At 37.8% G+C, this 22,852-nt stretch overlaps 1 protein-coding gene across 13 annotated transcripts in view; it reads left to right on the plus strand.

Annotated features, from left to right (window-relative positions):
- Positions 1-22,852, plus strand: part of MTM1 (myotubularin 1) — a 138,442-nt gene that overhangs the window by 94,554 nt on the left and 21,036 nt on the right. For all 13 annotated transcript variants that reach the window (XM_037153381.2, XM_037153379.2, XM_037153380.2 and 10 more), the window contains 6 exons: positions 790-873; positions 3,027-3,176; positions 9,923-10,111; positions 19,490-19,675; positions 21,346-21,552; positions 22,531-22,623. In XM_037153381.2, coding sequence (XP_037009276.1) covers positions 790-873; positions 3,027-3,176; positions 9,923-10,111; positions 19,490-19,675; positions 21,346-21,552; positions 22,531-22,623 — 909 coding nt within the window. The remainder of the gene's footprint in view (positions 1-789; positions 874-3,026; positions 3,177-9,922; positions 10,112-19,489; positions 19,676-21,345; positions 21,553-22,530; positions 22,624-22,852) is intronic.

Here is a 22,852-nt window from a genome sequence, read left to right on the forward strand (position 1 = left end):
ATCATCTGCTGAAATGAGGAGGCTGTGGAAAGAGCAGGATCAGATAGGAGGAGTCAAGGGTTTGGTTTTGGATGTGTTAGCCCAAAGTCCTCCAGATGCCTCTTAGGCAGTCTGGGGTTGTGGAGTGGGTACTTGGATAGCTAAATCTGGGGAAGAGAGTGGGGGCTGGAAAATGATAGATATTTAGTAGTCACTAGGGTATGGATGGTATTTGAAGCCTCGAAACTCATCGATATGGCCTCCTTGAGAGTGAGCATAAATAGAAAAGAGATGGAAGACCTGAGGCCTGTGATTTCACAGACTGGTATCAGGGCTTTGATTCAAAATTCACAGAGAACAGTTAGTTAAGAATTTTCCTAGTGTCGTGTCCTTTTAAAAATAGACAAACATGTTATTGTTTCCTTTTGAACCATTTGCACTGTTTATTAATCATTCCTGAATCTCCTTTTACTTTTTTTTACTAGCTTTTCCCTGATCAATTGCTAGTACTGTCTAAAATTGATTGGCCTTTTTTGGTCTGGAAATCTGATTTTTGTGGAACATCATTTAAAAGATAATTAAAAGAGACGTTTGTAGTCATAGAAAATTGAGGTCTCAAAAGTAATTATGAAGATAAAAGGTAGTATAAGTCTAGTCCAATTTTTTTCACTTTTGTTTCTATGTTGAAAGTCTCAGGTTTGGTTGTGATTTTATGATTGGCAAATTTGGTGAAAAATCAAAGGATGTAGTGTTAGTAGACTATTAGTTTCCTCACACTGAACTTTAAATTCTTTTGTTTGCTTTTTCTAGCCAATATTTGCATTTTTAAATGAAGAAAAGTTTAACATGAATGGATGGATGGTTTATAATCCAGTTGAAGAATACAGAAGGCAGGTAAGCCAATAGGTAATGTGGCAGGTGGTAAATCTGAAACATACATGTTGACAGTATGTCACCAGTCATGCTCTTGGAGGATCAATAGCATCCTTACTAAATAAACGTGTTAAATAGCAGTGATATAATATAGCTTATTCTATCTGTGTATTCCATAGCCATATTCAAGCTACACTGAAGGCTGGCTGGCTAAGTTATATTTTCTTCCTCTACATGAAGAACTTTAGTTGTATATTATTCATGAAATGAAGCAAATACTTGGAGTCTAGAAAAGTTGGACCTGTGTAGCTTCCTATTTAGGAGTTGATGTTGCTATATATTTGCATATTTAGGAGCCTAACTGTTGCTGGCAGTTAGATTTCAATTATATGCATTCTCTTTGCAGATTCAAATGAATTCTAACTGCCTTCCTATAATAATGTCTTTTCCAAGAAAGCTTTGATTAATATATATTAGACTTGTCCTTACTGTTCTCTTATGTAAACATCACCTACATGCATGTTTATTTGCTGTAATAAAGGCAAGAGGCTTGGAATAATGTTGGCTATTCAGGGACAAAGTCTCTTCCAGCATGTTTGTGGAAAAGATCCTGTGCATGTTATGTAACCAGAGCCATAACTTGGCCTGTAGTATAGGACAGCTAGGAGTTTTGTGACAGAATTTTTTCATAATTATCATTCTAAAAGCTCTTAAAATAGTTGGGAAATTTTGCTGAATGACCTTTGAGAATAAAATCAAGCCCAGTTGTGTTATATGAAAAGGTAGTGAATGTGAAGTCACAGAACCCTAGACTCAAAAAGAACCTTCTAGCCACCACCTTCACTACTGAGGATTGATTTCTGTTCAGTTTTCATTCGTGGTGTGTACATTAATAAGCAGATTCAATGTTCTGGAGTGATAACATGGGAATTTATCTCTAAGAACATATGTATGAGGTAGTATGCGCTATTGCTTCTAGAAATCAGCTTTAGACTATTGTTTTCAAAGTCTGCATATATCTCATTTTAATGACTTTTGTTCTGGGTCAGTTATTGAAGAGGACTATCAAAACATTTTGTGTGTTTTGGAGATCTCCGTAGCATTATGTATTAAAATATTTGTACCTTATTTTTAGAGTGTTATTGACAACATTAAGACTTGATTTTTTAGATCAAAGATTCTAGCTTGCAACAAAACAGTTCGTGTTTTTAAGATTGTATGCATAAATGAACTGTGGAAGTTATTTTGTTCTAGACTGCCATTACATTCCATCTTTTTTTCTTATAACTTTCTGATGGAACTTATAACTCTCTAATTGGACTCAGCATCAGAGTCATCTGTTTGGTCTCTGGCCTATAGGGCCAGACCTAAAGAAAAGGTACAATGTCTGTCCCCAAAGAAAGTACCCACATAGTTTATTTTTGTGTGTGTATTTGTGTATTTGTGAGTATGGGGAGAGAATATTCCACCACCTCTGGCTCTTGTCTACACTAGATAAAATTTTATGGGTAGATGCTAGGGTGGGGTGTTTTCCATGTCTCTCTGTCCCATTAGCAGTCTGCTTAGACTGCAAATGACTGTATTTCTCACACAACCTATAGAGCAATCACCAATCCCAAACAACTTGATTGAAAAAAACTCTTAGGAGGTGGTGAAATGAGCCTCCCCAAGAGGGAGTTTCCTTTACTTCCCCTCTTTGACTTTCTTCATACACTTAGCCTCTTTCTACTTTAGAGCAGACTGAAGCACTTACTCTGTTTTCAGTAGGAAGAGGGAGTTGCCTGATCTCTTTTCTGTCCTCAATTAGACATAGAGTAAGATCACATGATATATTTTCTCTAGGATTGGGGGGGTACATGGGTGGGGAATGAACTTGGATTTATCTTTATTGTACTAATATAAAAGAATAGTTTGACATGAAATAAAGGAAGTTCTCAAATTCAAGAGAATCTTTATTTCTCAGCGACAGTTTAGAATTATGAAAACCACCAGTGTTTTGTTTTGTGTTCTTATGTTGTCTGGATTATTGATTTGGCTCCCTTATTATAAATCAGTAGACCATCATTACACTGGTCAAAGAGGCATGTGCAAATTCTGCTAGAAGGAAGGAGACCCGAGGTCAATGCAGAGATCAAGTCATGCAGTACTGACTAGGACTTCCTTTTTTTCTGCAGGGCTTACCCAATCACCACTGGAGAATCACTTTTATTAATAAGTGCTATGAACTGTGTGACACTTACCCTGCTCTCTTGGTAGTTCCATTTCGCACCACAGATGAAGATCTCAAGAGAGTTGCAACTTTCAGATCCCGAAATCGAATTCCAGTGAGTAGTGCGATTAATTGTTTTTCAAAGAGTGCCTTTTATTCCGTAAGAATGGGAGTCAAATAATTCAGAGAAACACTCTTGGGTCTCAATCCAACAAGTAATTATCAAGTGCTTCTGAGTGCAGAATGGGAAAAACAAGAAAGACACTTGCCTTCCAAGAGCTGGCAATCAAAGACAGAGAACGGACACAAGTAATTCTTATGCAAGGGAGGATATAAGTAACACTAGGATATTTAAACCAAGTGCTAGGTGGAAGGAAAGAGGGTAGGACAGAGTTGTTGTGGTTTTCATCCTTGTAGCAAAATACCTGATATATCAAAGGCTCCTGATAAATTTCAGCTGAGAAATGCTGGAAACAAGGTACTATCTTATGTAATAGAACTTGTAAGCACAGGCTTTTATGTATACTCATCTTTATTAGGATTAATTTATCCTTGTCACATTTGCAAGTTGCCTTAATACCATTAGCAAACTGGAACCAAGTGCAGATTGTTCCAGACACTATGCTTATGGGATCATTGGAACCAGTTCACAGAGTTCCCTTTGCTTCTTAAATATTTATGTACAAGTCACACTATCTACTCTGTGTACATAAATTTTATTAACTAGAAATTTAGAGAATTTTTCCCTTCTTTTCAGGTCATGTCATAATAAGTACTTCTTTCAACTTCTTTTAATTAATTTCTTCAGCACAAAGGGTTGAAGAAATTAATATTTAATATTAGCTTACTTTTAAATTCCAAGTCTAGATATTTTTATCCTTAAAAAGATATTTGTGTGAAACTTTTGTATACTGTCAACATAATGTGAATTGTAATTCTTAAACTTCACTTGATTCTCTAAGTATGAGTGTTCATTCATATCTTCACGATACAGTATACTTGAGAGTTTGTTCTTTAGCTCATTTTGTTAGAACACAGTGCTAAAGAAGTTCATTCCTCCTGTAATCTGAACATACTTTTCTGTGCCATAGCCATAGACTCCACATTTGCCCTGGCCAACTGTCTTGCTAATATATGCCTTGCCTACAAGAGACTGGATTTATGTAGCATGAATTGCTTTTGTTCATGCCTTCATTCAGTTAATGTTTATTGAACATCTACTGTGTCAAAGATGTGTGTGTGTACATGTGTTTCATGGGATTTGGAGAAGGAGAGGAAATGAAAAAACTATGCCCAGTCCATTATGCTCAGGCTACCATCTTGATCCAGTAGTTCCCATTATTCTGAGTGAATGACAACCCACTGTAGAGCATGTAGAATGCTTAACTTTTTACGTGTTGAGCTATTTCGTGGATCCTTCTTACTTTCTGATGGCCACCAGTTTGCATTTATTTTTCCTAAAAATACTGAAGCTAAGCTATCTATTACCTCTATATCTTTATAAAGTAGCATGCTTAATAATATCTAATAGTAGATAGTGTACTGTTTGGGATATACCCTCTAATACCAGAATCTTGACTATAACCCAGAAAATATATTTGCTTTTTTAAAAAGAAATATTATTTATTTATTTTTAGAGAGAGGGGAAGAGAGGGAGAGAAACACCATTGTGTGGTTGTCTCTTGCTCACTCCCTCCTGGGGACTTGGCAGGCAATCCAGGCATGTGCCCTGACTGGGAATCCAACTGGCAGCCCTTTGGTTCACAGGCTACTACTCAATCCACTGAGCCACAACACCCAGGGCCATATTTGCTTATAATGTGAAATCAATTAATACTTGTTATTTAATTTTTTTGAGCCCATGTAAAAATACAAAAAGAATTGATGACAAAGCAATATTGTTATTATGTGTGTAAATAAGGAACAGATTGTAAAATATCACTGATGAATGGAATAATTCACATAGATTAACATTCCCATTAATAGATACATACTCCTTTGTTCCCAAACATGTTTGTCTTAATGTTTTGGAAATTTTTCACATATAAGTAATACATATTTTATTTTAGACATTTTAGAAAATACTGCTAAACAAAAAGGAGTCCGACACCTTAGGAAAACTACAGTTACTACGTCCTTCTAGACATCCTTCAATGTATGCATATTTTAATAGAAAAAATATGAAATTATTTTGTAATATGTATCTCAATCTAAGAAAAAGAAGATAAAAACTATGAACATTAAAATGACAACCAACACCCAACTATCAACAACTGAACCTTAAAAAAAAAACAAAAACAAACTAAGCAAATAACTAGAACAGGAACAGAATCACAGAAATGGAGATCACATGAAGGGGTATCAGTGGGGAGGGGAAGGGGGAAGAATAAGGGAAAAGTTAACAGAATAAGAAGCATAATTTGTAACTACAAAATAGACAGGAGGAGGTTAAGAATAGTATAGGAAATGGAGAAGCCAAGAACTTGAATGTATGACCCATGGACCAGAACTAAGGGGGCGTGATGCTGATGGGGGTGTATACAGGGCAGAGGGGAATAAAGTGGAGAAAAAAATGGGACATCTATAATAGGATAATCCATAACCTAATATAGTACTGTATACTTTAAAAGTACTCATAGCAAGTGATATTGTGAAATTAACATTATTTGTACCTGGTCAGCCAGGAAGCATCCTTTTTAATGTTAGTTGACACCCCAAAAGGAAAAGAAATGAGAGGTGAAAAAATTCATAATGGTAACTTCTGGGCAAAATGGAAGCATAGGTAAATAAATACACTTGGCTTCCTCGTACAACCAAAAGAAGGACAACATATTTAAAAACAAACGCCAGAACTGCCAGAAAATTGAAATGTATGGAAGTCTGACACCTAAGGAATTAAAGAAGAACCATTCATCCAGACTGGTAGGAGAGGCAGAAAGGACGCATGGCAAGGTGGCAACTAGAGGATCAGGCAGTCCCACTTTAGTGTGCTGATAAGCCATGAGGAACAATGGGGATGTCAGATTGATGGCACAACCCAGGGTTCCAGTGTGGGGAAATAAAGTCTCAAAACCTCTGGCTGTCAAAATCTGTGGGGATTGTGGCGTGGGAGAAACTCCCAGCCTCACAGTACAGTTCATTGGAGAAACTCATGGGGTCCTAAAACATATACAAACCCATCCACCTGAGAATCAGCACTGGAAGGGCCCAATTAGCTTGAGGCTAGTGGGGGAAGTGACCGAGAGAGGGGCTAGAGCTGAGCAAGTGGCATTGTTCCCTCTCTGACTCATCAGAGAGCATCACAAAGCAGCAAAGTGGGTTATCTCACCCTGGTGAATACCTAAGGCTCTGCCCCTTACAATGTAGCAGGTGTGCTGAGACAAAGAAACATGGCCCAAATGAAAGAACAGATCAAAGCTCCAGGAAAAGAACTAAGTAATGAGGAGATATGATGCACAGCTCAGGACACTGGTAATCAGGATGTTCACAGAAATGGTTGAGTATGGTCACAAAATAGAGGAAGAAGTAAGGGCTATGAAAAGTGAACTAAAGGAAAATGTACGGGGAACCAAACACTGTAGGGAAGGAAGCTGGGTCTCAAATCAATGAATTGGAACAGAAGGAAGAAATGAACATTCAACCAGAGCAGAATGAAGAACCAATTCAAAAATATGAGGAGAGGCTTAAGAACCTCCTGGACTCCTTTACACATTCCAACATCCAAATCATAGAGGTGCCAGGAGGGGAAGAGGAAGAGCAACAAGTGGAAAACTTATTTGAACAAATAATAAAGGAGAACTTCCCAAATCTGGCAAAGGAAATAGACTTCCAGGAAATGCAGGAAGCTCAGAGAGTCCCAAAGAAGTTGGACCCAAGAAGGAACACACCAAGGCACATCATAATTACATTAGCCAAGATTAAAATGAAGGAGAGAATCCTAGAAGCAGCAAGAGATAAGGGGCCAGTCACCTACAAAGGAGTTCCCATCAGACTGTCAGCTGATTTCTCAAAAGAGACCTTACAGGCAAGAAGGGGCTGGAAGGAAGTATTCCAAGTCATGAAAGGCAAGGACCTACAACCAAGATTGCTCTATCCAGCAAAGCTTTCATTTAGAATAGAAGGGCAGATAAAGTGTTTCTCAGATAAGGTCAAGTTTAAGGAGATCATCATCACCAAGCCCTTGTTATATGAAATATTAAAGGAATTTGTCCATGAAAAAAATCAAAATGACAAATGGTAAAATGACAACAAAGTCACAAGTATCAACAACTGAACCAAAAAACAAAAACAAACTAAGCAAACAACTAGAACATTAACAAATTCACAGAAATGGAGATCACGTGGAAGGTTATCAGTGGGGAGGAGGGTAGAATTAGGAAAAGATACAGGGAATAGGAAGCATAATTGCCACATACAAAATAGACAGGGGGAGGTTAATGGTATAGGAAATGGAGAAGCAAAAGAACTTATATGTATGACCCATGGATGTGAACTAAGGAGGGGGAAAAGCTGGTGGGAGGGGAATTGCAGGGCAGAGGGGGATAAAGGGGAGAAAAAATAGGACAACTACAGTTAATAGCATAATCAATAAAATATAATTTAAAAAATTCATAAGAGTAGCATTTCTTAACATGGCATGGTGATTCTAGGGTTATATCTCCCAAGCAGAGAAAAGAGGGGTAGAAGAAAGGAGGGCACTGGTCACACAAGGGCAGTTTCTTTTGTATGACTTCATTTAAATTTAAAGTTTGATGAGGGTCTTTATCAAATAATAAGCTTCTTATATCTGTAGTGATTTGCTCCTGTAAATATGATCTCATATCAAATCAGTATGTTATATACCTTAAATTTACACAATGTTATATGTCAGTTATATTCCAATAAACCTGAAAAATTCAATTCATTTAAAAATAAATATATTAAAGTGATCTCATGTTTTTTATCTCCCTTGAAGCAAAGGCTATAGAAGGTAGGTGAGGCAGGTTTGTTATAGATTGGAATTTGGTGGTTGAGGAAAGGCCAGTGCTTTTCCCAGGACTTTAGAGACCACTGTGGTGTTTTTTGTTAAAGATTTTATTTTTATTTTTTAAGATTTTATTTATTTTTAGAGAGGGAGGGAGGGAGGGAAGGAGGGAGAAAGGAAGGGTGGGAGGGAGGGAGGGAGGGAGGGAGGGAGGGAGGGAGGGAGGAAGGAAGGAAGGAAGGAAGGAAGGAAGGAAGGAAGGAAGGAAGGAAGGAAGGAAGGAAGGAAGGAAGGGGACATCAATGTGTGGTTGCCTCTCATAAACCACCTACTGGGGACCTGGCCCACAACCCAGGTATGTGCCCTGACTGGGAATCAAACCAGTGATCCTTTCGTTCACAGGCCGGTACTCAATCCACTGAGCCACTCTAGCCAGCACATGTTTTATTTATTTTTAGACAGAGGGGAAGTGAGGGAGCAAGAGGGGGAGAGAAACATTGACGTGCAAGAGATACACCAATCGATTGCCTGTTGCATGACCCCAACTGGCAACCTGGCCCATAACCCAGGTATGTTCCCTGCCTGGGAATCGAAGTATCAACCCTTTGGTTTGCAGGCCAGCACTCAGTCTGCTGAGCCGCACAGTGTTTTTAACTAGTCTCCGTTATGGCACAAAGACTCAATGAATGAGTATTCATATCATTATATAATCATTCTCACATATTGTCATTATTATGCATGTCATTTTTTATGAATATCAATGGTTGTCATTTGTTGTTGTGGATGGAGTGACTTAAAAAGACAATTGTATTTGGCCTTGTATTAAGTGAACTCAAACTCTTATGCTTCTTTAGTTCTTGTGTCTGGTTTTCATAGTTTTTCCTATTTAACTTTACTAGCTTCTGGCCTGCCTCTAGGTTCTAACTCAAGCCAGCCAGGCCCCTGCAGTCCAGAGTCCTTTACCTGCATTAGTTCTTCCTTTGTTGTCCCAGCAGCACCACAGGATAGCATTACTCCCCATTTGATGAAAGACAAAAGGGAGGCAACAGAGGCTGTGAGCTCAGTACGCAGGTTAGAGCCATAGCAGAGGTGCACCACCCCAGAACCCAAGCTGTTACCCAATATGCTCATCTCTCAGCGCCCCCTCATTTTTTACCACCTTTATTGAGGTTTACACCACACCCAATTAAAGTGGTGTAGCTTTTGGTGTATTATATTATTAGCTACCGTTTACAGTTGTTTTTTCTCATGTGCTGTGAGCTAGAAAACCAGGTATCAAATGTGCTAGGTGTGTGTATAAAATTAGAGAAGACGATGTGACTAAATCCTCAAAGACCTCTCCTAGGAGCCAGGTATCCATGCCTCTTTGCAAGACTCTGAAGGTTCTTTTGACTGTCCTGACAGCTTCTTTGTTTCCCTTGGGTTATCTCCCTTCATGTTGGGTTCTAGAATTGAGACTGTTGGGAAAACAACCTGCAGATGTGAGTTGGTATTATAGAAACATGATATATCAGAGGTGATTTCCTTTACCTCTCACTTTGTGCTAAAGTTGTTTCTTCGTGATGATAAATCCAGTGTAAGCTACAGAACTGAAATAATAGCAGATGCTTTGTATTTCCTCTAAGTGATTTAACATTTTTAGTTAAGCATTTAATTTCTATTAGATGTGCTGCTAATTATGAAAGGACTAATAAAGCAAGTGGTTATTCTAATTGTTTCTTATTAATGACATTGTTAAATGTGTGTTTCTGGTCACACACAGTGAAGTCATAGGTGAATAAGTATTCCATTTCAGCAAAAACAGATTCACTTCATTGTGATTGTTAGTGATTTATTTTTATAGTTTTAATTGTTTTGAGATTTGCTTTGACAGCTTAAAATTTCTGTACTAACTATAGGTACTGTCATGGATTCATCCCGAAAACAAGACAGTCATTGTGCGTTGCAGTCAGCCTCTTGTTGGCATGAGTGGTAAACGAAATAAAGATGATGAAAAATATCTTGATGTCATCAGGGAGACTAATAGACAAATTTCTAAACTCACAATTTATGATGCAAGACCCAATGTAAATGCAGTGGCGAACAAGGTGAGTATATTTTAATGACACGATAGAAACTTATATACAGTGTATGGTGTTTCACATGAATGTTTTTGCCATACTATGTCAACATGTGGGCTTAAATTAATAGTTAAACAGCTTAAAAAGGAAAACTAGTTCACTCAGTTCATTTTAATCACAAAATGTATCTTAAAAGTTGAATATATTAAAATAAAATGCAAATAATATCTAGGTAAATTAGGCGAGTCTACAACTGTAATGAACTTGGGTTTAGGTTGAATTTTAGGCATAAGTTACAATGTCTTTGGAGCTCTTTAGGCTGTTGTTGGTCATTCTCAATATCAGTACTACTAACGCATCTGTGAGGAGTTGTGGGAAGGTGTAATTGATAAAATTTTTATTTCTAGCTTTAGCAAACAGTCTCTTCACTGTACTCATCAATGTATATTCTCTTTTCTCTAAACAGTTCAAGAAATGAGTAGATCTATGTATATGAAGTTTACAACTACACACACAATGTTATTTTCAAAGAAGTATGTCTCAGTTGTCTTTGTCGCCTTCTTAAGCAGAAAATGCCAATTGCCCCTGAAGTTGACTGGAATTGTCACTGTGAACCTCAGTGACTACATAGTGTTGCCTTCATAAGCTCTTCAGAGGCTGGCAACAAGGTCCAAGGCTGTTTACCCCCACCCTAAATGACCCCAGATTGTGCTATGCTTTTTATGTTCAATTTTTCCTTTCTGTTTTGTTGTTTTCCTTCTCCCATTATTGCCAGCTATCACAAGTGCTCACAAGTGCCCCTTGTTGCTCATCTCTATTCCGTCTTCCAGATTTTTTTAAAATTTTATTTATTTATCTTTAGAGCAAAAGAGAAGGAGAGAAACATCAATGTATGGTTGCCTCTCATGAGTCCCCTACTGGGAACTGGCCTGCAACCCAGGCATGTGCCCTGACTGGGAATCGAACCGCGATCGTGTGGTTTGCAGGCCAGCGCTCAATCCACTGAGCTATGCCAGCCAGGGCTTCCGTCTTTCAGATTTTTTTGTGTCTTGTCAGCTATAGGCTTCAATGTCATCATCTTGGGTACTTGGCTTATCCCAAGGTCATTTATCTGGCATATTCAATGATTCAGAGCACAAGACAAGAACCTGAAAGCAAAACAAGTGTTTGAGTGGCTCAGACAGACACAGCAACTTTCTTAAAGGGACCTATGACATCTGTCTATATACGCATGAGATTGCGCATGTAGGGGTGTCCAATCGCACAGTTGTGCATCTTACACACTGATTCCCGGAGGGCTTCTTTGTCCCTTGCATGCTCTTGGATCAGCTATTTGTTACTATAGGTGGTTTGTCTTTAGAATGAAAATAATGTTGAAATTTTATGCAAAGTAATCAGGAAGTGAAAGCAGGAAATTAAGTCTAAATATGAATGTCATCTTGGGTTATCATTAACTTTATGTATTTCTTTTCCTAGAATTCAGAATACATGTAGAAAGTACAATGTTTCCATGTATACATTTGGCCTGAAATAGATATAATATTAACATGAGGTATTCAGAAAGAACATTTTAAAATATTAAAATGTATAAAATGCATACATCATTGCCGGGGTCCAGCCTCAGCAGGGTTCAGGGTCCCGGGTGCCCGAAGGATGGACAGCGTAGGGGAGGAATGAAGAGTCAGACACCCGATTGGATGCGGGAGAACAGCCAGCCTCTGTGGGTCTGACCCAACTCTCAGAGTTTGATTTAGGCTTTATTTTTATAGAGATTGTTACATAACGTTAAAGGAACAGGTGCATGGCGTGATCAGTTAAGCAGGAAAAAAAAAATACAGAGGTAACTAGGAAAAGTACAGGAAGTTCCATAGTTTCAGTTATGTTAAACAAAGGTTGTTTTGACCAGGAGAGCCATTAATCAGACAATTAGAAATAGCTGTATGTACAGAGTTTAGGTATCTTATTATTTATTAAAGTTCTTAGAATTTGACATGGGGCAAAAGGGTGTGCTACATTGAATAGAGGTTAGGAAATTCATTATAAGGCCTTTGTGATGTCTAACTTAGCTATCTATGTTTCTGTCTAAAATGTTTCTTTATGTAATATGGACTCTAACTCCTTGGTAATTGTTTCTCCGTGCTTAGTTTGTGATAGCTAACCAGCTTCTCCTGTTTCTTTGCCTGTCTACTTCTAATTAATACATATTCTTGTCTAAGGTAGAGGAGGGGCTTTTACTCCATCAACTTCTAGATATTCAAGGACTACTTCATTAGGGGGGACTTTGTTCACTGGCCAAGAAATTATTTTGTATAACTTCATTAGAATTATGTGGATTATTGGACCTGAAATACAGGTGTCTAAAAATCCCACCACCTATTAATCCCAGAGACAAGCATGCAAGGAGAGATAGACAGGAAGTCCAGCCACAGTTGCCTCTGCTGTGCAGATGCATCTCATCCGTCCCGACTGTGTCAAGGGACATCTATTGGTCAGCTCCTGACACATCATATTAACTCTAAAGCTCATTGTTATAGTATTGGAATTCTTGAATGTCTTTTTAACAGTCAGGAAATATCACTGTGTTTCTACTCCCCTTAGGAATGAAGGGAAGAAAAAAATTAATGAAAAAAACCCTAGGCTTTAAAAATCTGTTTTATTCTTTTTTTAAAATATATTTTATTGATTATGCCATTATAGTTGTTCTATTCCCCCCTTCATTCCCCTCCATCCTGCACAGCACCTCCCCAACATTCCCCACTTTAGTTTATGAGCACAACTCAAGTTCTTTAGATTCTATATTTCTCCTACAATTCTTGCTCTCCCCCTATCTATTTTTTACCTACCATCTATGCTACTTATTTTCTGTACCTTCTCCCCACTTCTCTTCCCACTCTCCTGTTGCTAACCCTCCATGTGACCTTCATTTCTATGGTTCTGCTCCTGATCTAGCTGTTTTCTTAGTTTGCTTTTGTTTTAGGTGTGGTTGTTAATAACTGTGAGTTTGCTGCCCTTTCACCGTTCATATATTTTATCTTCTTTTTCTTAGAAAAATCCCTTTAACATTTCATATAATAAGGGCTTGGTGATGATGAACTCCTTGAACTTGACCTTATCTGAGAAGCACTTTATCTGCCCTTCCATTCTAAATGAAAGCCTTGCTGGATAGAGCAATCTTGGTTGTAGGTCTTTGGATTTCATGACTTGGAATACTTCTTTCCAGCCCCTTCTTGCCTGTAAGGTCCCTTTTGAGAAATCAGCTGACAGTCTGATGGGAACTCCTTTGTAGGTGACTGTCCTCCTATCTCTTGCTGCCTCTAGGATTCTCTCCTTCATTTTAATCTTGGCTAATGTAATTATGTGCCTTGGTGTGTTCCTTCTTGGGTCCAACTTCTTTGGAACTCTCTGAGCTTCCTGCATTTCCTGGAAGTCTATTTCCTTTGCCAGATTTGGGAAGTTCTCCTTTATATTTGTTCAAATAAGTTTTCCTCTTGCTCTTTCTCTTCCCCTTCTGGTACCCCCATAATTCAGATGTTGGAATGTTTAAAGATGTCCTGGAGGTTCCTAAACCCCTCCTCATTTTCTTGAATTTGTGTTTCTTCATTCTTTTCTGTTTGGTCATTTTTTTCTTTCGTCTGGTGCACTCCCTTGATTTGAGTCCCAGTTACCTTTCCATCACTATTGGTTTCCTGTGCCTTTCCCTTCATTTCACTTAGTCTAGCCTTCATTTGTTCCTCTAATTTGTGACTAAAATCAACCAGTTCTGTGAGCATCCTGATCACCGGTGTTTTGAACTGTGCATCTGATAGATTGGCTATTTGTTGGTTGCTTAGAGTTATTGGCTCTGGGGCTTTGAGTTCTTCTTGAGCCATGTTTTGGTCTCTTTGTGCCTGTTATGTATGAGTAGGGGAGCCTTAGGTGTTCACCAGGGCGGGGCCACCCAGGTTGCTGGGTTGTGAAGCTGTATGTGGGGGCAGGGTCAAAGAAGGGCAATGGTGGTCCCCTCTGCTGCTTCTGCCGCTGGGGCCTGCGCAGTCTATCTCACTGCTCGCTCCTTCTGTTTTATCTGAGTGCAAATGTGTGACCTCGGTCAGCCTGCCGCCTTGAGCCATCACTGGTTTCGCCCCTTGCTACCCCATATCTGGGATATGCCCACAGCTGCCTGCACGCCTGGGTCAGGGGATCCTTCCTGCCCGATCCTGATCCGCTGCTGGCTTCACCCCTCTTACTAGTCTGGCTGAAGGGTTTGTTGTTGTCGGACTTCTGTATAGTTCAATTTTCTGTGTTTTGACTGCGTTTTTGTTGCTTAAACTTTGTTGTTTTTAAACTTGGTTGTGCGAGAAGGCACAATGTTTCCACCTATGCCTCCATCTTAGTGGAAGTCATTTTTCATTCTTTTTTAAAATCATTTTTATTGTTATTCTATTATGGTTGTCCAAGTTTTTCCCTCTTTGCCCTCCCCTGTCCATCCCACCACCTGCTCCCATAGTCAGTCCCCACCCTGTTGTCCATGTCCATGGGTCATTCCTACATGTTCTTTGTCTAGTCCCTTCCCCTTTTTTCCACCATTATCCCTTTCCTCCTCCTCTCTGGACACTTACACAGCAGAAAGAAAGAAGGAATTTCTACCTTTTGCAACAGCATGGATGAAACTGGGGAATTATGCTAAGTGAATTATGCTAAGTGAAATAAGCCAGTCAGTGAAAGACAAATACCATATGATCTCACCTATAACAGGAATCTACTGAGCAACATAAAGTAATGAACAAAATAGAACCACAGACATGGAAACATGCATGATCCTTTTAAAAGCACACTCAGGTCCCCCTCCTCTTTTGCTGTTGTCTCTCCCTTACTCATCTATATCCAGATTAACAGGCCCTTGGACCTTTATGTCATCATATTAGTTAGTCTGGGTTGTTCTTTTTTGGGTGTGTTGCAAAAAGAAAACTGAAAAGAATATTTCAAAATTAACCAGAGATGGAGAATTTGCACTTTTGAGAATTCAATCTATGCCTGACTAATAGATTTTATCCTCTGACTTCAGTTCTCTTTGGACCTAATTGTTCTTCCCTTGTGGATATTCATATATTCATAACCCCAGATATAATAAGAAACATCACATTATTTTAAATTAAACAAGCTAATAAATAAAACCCAGGGGTGGGTAAGATCCATCATCAAGCTGCTTTAATTTTGGGGCAGTATGCTGGGATAAATTGAAGTGGAACTATGTTTTTTAAATATTTTATTTATTTATTTTAGAGTGAAGGGAAGGGAAGAAGAAAGAGAGGGAGAGAAACTCAATGTGTGGTTGCCTCTTGTACACCCCCTACTGGGGACCTGGCCCACAACCCAGGCATGTGCCCTGACTGGGAATCGAACTGGCAACCCTTTGGTTTGTAGGCCTGCGCTCAATCCACTGAGCTACACCAGCCAGGCTAAAGTGGAACTGTATTAATGTCTATGTTTGCCAGAAATTTTGGCGATGAGTAGTAAGTATATTTTATTATTTTTTTTGCATATCATCAGATATTTATAATACTTTTTCTTAAAATTTTTATTTATTTATTTTTGAGATAGGGGAAGGGAGGGAGAAAGAGAGGGAGAGAAACATCAGTGCATGGTTGCCTCTCACACACTCCCAACTGTGGACCTGGCCCACAACACAGGCATGTGCCCTAACTGGGAATCACACCTGTGGTTCACAAGCCAACACTCAGTCTTCTAAGTCACACCAGCCATGGTTTATAAAACTTTTTGAAAGGCACTGTAACTATTTAAAAACTACATGTGAAGAGAAGCAGGTTGTCTGTCTATGGGAGAATGACATGTGGCACTGCATTATATGTATGCAGACCTAGCAAAACTTAGGCTTCTCATTTCATCCTAGGCCCTATATCAGGCTTGCAGTTCACAAAAGTGACTGCCAGGTGGATAGGAGTACCTCTGTCATGACCTCCAATCAGAGCTGCCAGGTGTCATTCACTAAGGCAAGGATAACCAAGAAAAGAAGGAGATGGACCATTTGTCTATTTATTCGTTAGCTAATAACTTTTTAAAAACAACAAAATGATTATTGTCTACTTACTACTGCTGCTATTTGTGTTAACCTTTAAAAATACATATCTGATTCAACAACCATTTAGTGAATGCAAAGTTTTCTAGACATTGGAGGCAGAACAGTGCACAAGTCAAAGACTTTTTCTTTTTAATACAGTATTTATTTGTCTTCCTTCTGTCAAACCCTGAGCCAGCCCTTTCCCCAGGCTGCTTGGGGAGGTATAGAAAAAGAAACAGGGCAAATGAGACACAGGCAAAAGAATTATTGAAGAAAAAAAAAGAACAAAGTTGAGATGATTCCTTTGCATGGCAAAGAAGATGAGAAAGGTCACCACAAGAACTTTCCTTTACTGAAACATGTAGTTTGTCTAAAGGGCTCAGAAAAAAATATATATACATATATAAAATATACCTTCATACCTAGAGTCTGTGAAGACCAAGGCTTCTGGCTTGTACACAGGCCTCTAGGTTTGAAGTTCAAGTGGTAGCTTTATTTCTACTGCAGGAGAATTTCTATGTTACTAACCCTAGAAAAAAACATAGGATATATTGGCCCTTCTATCCTGAGCTACAAGTTTTTATTCCTTCCATGGTTATAATTAAAAAGGAAAGGGACATAAAGTAGCGGTGGCACATTTTTCTGGTGCCTTCACCTTTGCTCTTCAGTTCCAAGCACATTTCCCTGTCCTCTTCCTACAGACACTCTGAAGGTAGCATAATGTCGCTTTGATGATATTTTTTTTTCTGAGTTCACACATTCGTGTGTTTTATGATGCTAATTAGCATCCTTACATTTCAGCTTATAGAACATTGCTTTCTTCACAAATCTCTCAAATATTTAAATTTTCTTAAAGAACCAGAGGCCACATGTTTCATGGCATTTAAAAACATTAAGGAGAATGCAGCTAGGTTCCTAAACCAAATCATAGCATTTCTTCTTGTCTATGTGGAAAACAGGCATCTTCACCAAGCTGTGAAGGTGGTAATGACTGCCCTAGCAATTAAGGCTTGTAGGTGCTGCGGTATGTGGCAGATGTCCTACCTCCTCCTTACCTCTTACCTTTTGTGCTTTGAGGTCCCACTATGCAGTGCTCTGTCCTTGGTGTTTGCATAGCAGCCAGTCATAGTGCACTAGAAAACGATTCAGTTGTTGAAGTCAGATGACTTCCATTCTACTGATTACTTGCATGACTTTGGGGATAGTTATATAGCATTTCTTCTGATTTGCAAAATGGGAATGGTAATACCTATTTTGTAGCATTGATATGACAAATAAAAGTATGTGAAGCAAAAAAAATCACAGTATCTGGGACATTATAGGGGCTCAATAAACAGTGGCTGGTGTTAGCTGTTATAGAATATGGCATTTTTTAATCCTGTGAGGCCTAGGTAGTATTATCTCTATTCTACAGAAGAGGACACTGAGCTTTAAAGAGGTTAGGCGCCTTTCCCCACATTACACAGCAAGGAAGGGCTGAAGCTGAGCTGTCTATCCCAGTCTGTCTGACTCCAAAGCCTTTTGTTTTCCTCTGGCCTGTTGTGTTCCTTGTAAGTGCTATTACAAAGCCAGTGCCTCCCCCTGAAAAGTACTGTTATTAAACTCATGGAGAACAAGGACCATTCAGAACTTGTTCTTGTCTTTCCATATCTGGAAGAAGAGCTAGAAATTCTAGAATATTTTGAAAATGATATTTTCTCACAAATACCACCCCCCCAGGATTGCCAGCCTGCCATTCTTTTTCTAGCTCAAGGTGTGACTAATGTTGTTGAGACTTAGTGTTGGATACAAAGTCAAGTCCCATTAGTCATTGTATCTAACTTGCAAGGTTTGGGGTTGAAATTTACAGAACTAATAACTTTTCAGATATTTGGACAAGTTACTGATGAAGTAGGAAACACAAAATCTCTGACATTTGTCATAGCATTATTTTTTCTGAAATATCTCCTTGGGTGTGGGAAATAAGAAAAAATAAACAAATGAGACTACATCAAACGAAAAGGTTTGCACAGCAAAGGAAACCATCAACAAAACAAAAAGACAACGTACTGAATGGTAGAAGATACTTGCCAATGATACAGATTTCATAAGGGGTTAATATCCAAAATTTATGAAGAATTCATTCAATTCAATACCACAAAAAAAGTGGGCAGAGGACATGAATGGATACTTCTTTTTTAAAAGATTTTATTTATTTATCTTTAGAGGGGAAGGGAAGGGAAGGAGAGAGGGAGAGAAATGCCAGTGTATGGTTGCCTCTTGTATGTCCCCTTCTGGGAACTGGCCTACAACCCAGGTATGAGCCCTGACTGGGAATCAAACCACAATCCTCTCGTTCACAGGCTCAATCCACTGAGCTACACTAGCCAGGGCTGAATAGATACTTCTTCAGAGAGGCCAGTAGATATATGAAAAGATGCTCAACATCACTAATTGTCAGAGAAATAAATGCAAATTAAAACTACAATGAGATGTCACATGACACCTGTTAAAATGGCTATCATCAACAAATAAATAAACAAGTGTCAACGGGGGTGGGGAGAAAAGGGAACCCTCATGCACTATTGGTGAGAATGCACATTGGTGCAGCCACTGTGGAAAACAGTATGGAGGGTCATCAAAAAATTAAAGATGGACTGGTCTCATGACCCTGTGATTCCACTTCTGGGAATATATCTGAGGAAACCTAAAAAGGTATTGGAAAGAACATAAGCACCCAGTGTTCGTTGCAGTATTGTTTACAATCGGCAAGATATGGAAGCAACTCAAGTGTTCATCAATACATAAGTAGATGAAAATGTTGTGGTACATATGTACAATGGAATATTAGTCATAAAATAGAATGAAACCTTACCATTTGTGACAGCATGAATGGACCTAGAGGGTATTATGCTAAGTGGTATAAGTCAGAGAAACACAAATGCCATATGATTTCACTTATATGTGGAATCTAAAGAACAAAAGAAACAACTAATCAAAATCAAAACAGACTCATAGATACAGAAAACAGATTGATGGTTGCCAGGGAGAAGAGGGCATGGAGTGACTATGTGAAAAAGGTGAAGGGATTAAGAAGTACAAATTCGTAGTTACCAAATAATCATGGGGCTGTAAAGTACAGCATAGGAAATATAGTCAATAATATTTTAATAACTGTATATGGTGCAAGGTAGATACCAGAAATATAGAAAGGAACACTTTGTAAATATATGAATAGTCTAATGACTGTGCTGTATACTTGAAACTAATACATAGTAATATTGAATATAAACTATAATTGAAAAATAAAGTTAGAAAAATAAAGAAATAGAAAATGCAACTGATTGTGTGTATATCTTGTTTCTTAGGCAACAGGAGGAGGATATGAAAGTGATGATGCATATCATAACACCGAACTTTTCTTCTTAGACATTCATAACATTCATGTTATGCGGGAATCTTTAAAAAAAGTCAAAGACATTGTTTATCCTAATGTAGAAGAATCTCACTGGTTGTCCAGTTTGGAGTCGACTCATTGGTTAGAACATATCAAGGCAAGTATATTTTTAAAAGATCAGTAATTATTTAGTGAAACAAGACTTTTTAATTCTTAAATTTAAACATTGAACAGTGAGAGATGAAATATTTATAGTATAGGATTCTGCATTTGGCAGTTTTGTATTTCCTTAAAATTTGCTTACCAAAACTAAAGAGTTCACATCAACTTCTGAATATTTTTAATGTCTTTAGAGATGTCCGTTTCCATCTCACCAGTAGTAATAGTTGAGTCTTTCATTCAGGTTTATTTAGGAATAGCCAGTTTATTATCTAACCATTATTGGGTATGACCCTCAAGGGCCTTGAGAGAGATTGTTTTTACTGAAACAAATCTCAAATTGTCTCATTTTAAAGAATAAACTTTGTGTTTTTATTATTTCAGTCCTTCACCTGGATAAAGACATCAAAAACCTCATTTCTTTCAAAAGCAAAACAGCGATCTAAGCAAACTAACACTTTTATAAGCTGCCATTTAATTTTATAAACAAACAAAAAGCCTGCTTTAAATAGATGAATTATTAAGGTAGATTATTTTCTAGTCAAATTTTATTTTCCAGCTCATCAGGAACCATATTTTAATTTTACCTATCTTTCATTTTTTCTTAATTTATCATCCTCAAAAATGAATTGCAAAAATATTACTTGTGACAACTAAATATAATGTGGTATCTTGGATTACAAAAAGGACATTAGGTAAAAAATAAGAAAATTTGAGTGAAGCGTGGACTTTTAAAAATAAGATAACAAGTTTTTTAACATTTTAATAATTATCAACATTGGTTTATTAGTTGTAACAAAAATACCATATTATATGATGTCAACAGTAGGAAACTGGGTCAAACATATGCTAAAAGATGATTTCTATTGCATCTGGCCTGTAAGGTGTAGATTGGACGGGTTGGGCCACTGATTTTTCTAATATTATCACTGTTATTGGTTGAATTATGTCCCCCCAAAATTAATATAGTGGAGTCCTGACCTCTAGCACCTCAGAGTGTGACCTTAATGGAACTTGGGGTCATTGCAGATGTGATTAGATAAGGTGAGGTCATAATGGAGTAGCATGGGCCCCTAATCCAATAAGGCTGATGTCCTTAAGAAAAGGGGAAATTTGGGGAGCAAGGGGCGGGGGAGGCTGGGATGGGAGAAATAGACAAAAAAAACTGTACTTGAAAAATAACTAAATAAAATTAATTAAAAAAAAGAAAAGGGGAAATTTGGACACAGAGACACATGCACAGGGAGAATACCATATGAAGACTGGCCTTAAGTTGCCACAAGTCAAGGAACTAGCAGAAGGTCGGAGACAGTCCTGGAATAGGTTCTTCCCTGGAACTTGATCTTAGACTTCCAGCTTCCAGAATGGGGAGGGAATAATGTCTGTTGTATAAGCCCCTAGTCTGTGGTACTTTGTTATGACTGCCCCGGCAGACTAAGAGAATCACTTATGTGAATAAAAGTTTGAAATGCAGTTTTTCTTTTGCTGTTTGTATTTTTTTGTAAAAATATCTAGTTGCATTTGAATGCAGTTTCTGTAGAGGAAGAACAACAGATCCTGCAGCTCCTGGTTCTTAATCTTTGGGATTTTTTCTAGGGTTAAAAACTACCATTTCAAATTGAAGTAGTACCTTGCAGCTACCAACTGATTTGCATGTTTCTTTGCTAGCTTGTTTTGACAGGGGCCATTCAAGTAGCTGACAAAGTTTCTTCAGGGAAGAGCTCTGTGCTTGTGCACTGCAGTGATGGATGGGACAGGACTGCCCAGCTGACATCCCTGGCCATGCTGATGTTAGACAGTTTCTATCGGAGCATTGAAGGTTTTGAAATATTGGTACAAAAGGAATGGATAAGTTTTGGACATAAATTTGCATCTGTAAGTAAATAATAAAGCTGATGTTTAAAATGTCAGATCATTGCCATTTGGGGTTTAAAACCTCATTGTTAAACCATATCTCGTTATGTAAAAAGAAAATCTGAGGAGTGTAATAAATAACACTTTACAGGTTTGAAAATGTGTGATGCATTGGGCTGGAAAGTCTCTTTAGGAGACATGTTTATCCATGTGCACTATTTGCACTTTCTCTTGAAAGTAAAACAAAGAGTGTGCATGGAAATGTTCAAATTGAAATTATAGCTATTAAAGCCAAGTATATTTTATAGAAATGCTAGACTTTCAGCTAAGGCTTTTGTCATTATTTTTCTCTGATACACTTTTAAAATTGAGAGAATGTATTAAAATTCCTATTTCCAGGTCTTGTTTCCAGACACACTTTGAAGAAGCATTTTTCACAACTTCTCCAGATGATACTTAGAAACACTGCTGTGTAGCCTTTTAGCCTTCATCCAAATTTCATTAAGTAGTATGAATAATATTTTTAAGTAAAAAGAATCATTGTTTAGAAAATGAATAAATGATGAGGATTTTTTTGTCATATTTTTAAGAGAGAAAATACTTACTTTTAATTATAATAGTGACACCCTTTTATGTATGGTTTCAAGTCCTGAAACTTTATAACTGGCCTCTTAGTAATTGGTAAAATACTCTGTAAGATAATTTGGTGGGTCCCTTCTACCTGTAGTGGCCTAGGACTTGGACAAAATTCCAGTCAAATGAAATAATTGTTACATTCACAAATGATGATGATTTGCCAATTTCTATTGGTATTTTATGAAAGTTTAGATACTTAATTTTTGTTATTTCAAAACCTTATATTATTTTCTATATTGCCAAGGAAAAATATACTATTTACTCTCTGAGAGACCTGGCATTTGGAAAGCAGATTTTGAGTTGTATTGTCAAATTTTGTGAGTTATATGATTTCTCAGTTTTATACCCATCAATTTATTTCAGAGAATAGGTCATGGTGATAAAAACCACGCAGATGCTGACCGATCTCCTATTTTTCTCCAGTTTATTGATTGTGTATGGCAAATGTCAAAACAGGTAAGGGATATGTAGGATAAAAATACATTCAACCTAATGTTTAAATATTTTGATATAATATATGGGATTTGCCTCCAAATAATACAGGACAGAACTAAGAGCTGCAACCAGTTTGGCCATATGCGAGTAATTGTTGAAGCCGGGTAATGGGTACACGGATTTCCCTTTTTATTTCCGCTACTATTTATATGTCTAGGATTTTTTCATAATAAAGTTTTAAAAATTCAAT

This window comes from Artibeus jamaicensis, unplaced genomic scaffold, assembly GCF_021234435.1.
Source record: "Artibeus jamaicensis isolate MK-2021 breed Jamaican fruit bat unplaced genomic scaffold, CSHL_Jam_final contig_554, whole genome shotgun sequence".
Taxonomy (NCBI): domain Eukaryota; kingdom Metazoa; phylum Chordata; class Mammalia; order Chiroptera; family Phyllostomidae; genus Artibeus; species Artibeus jamaicensis.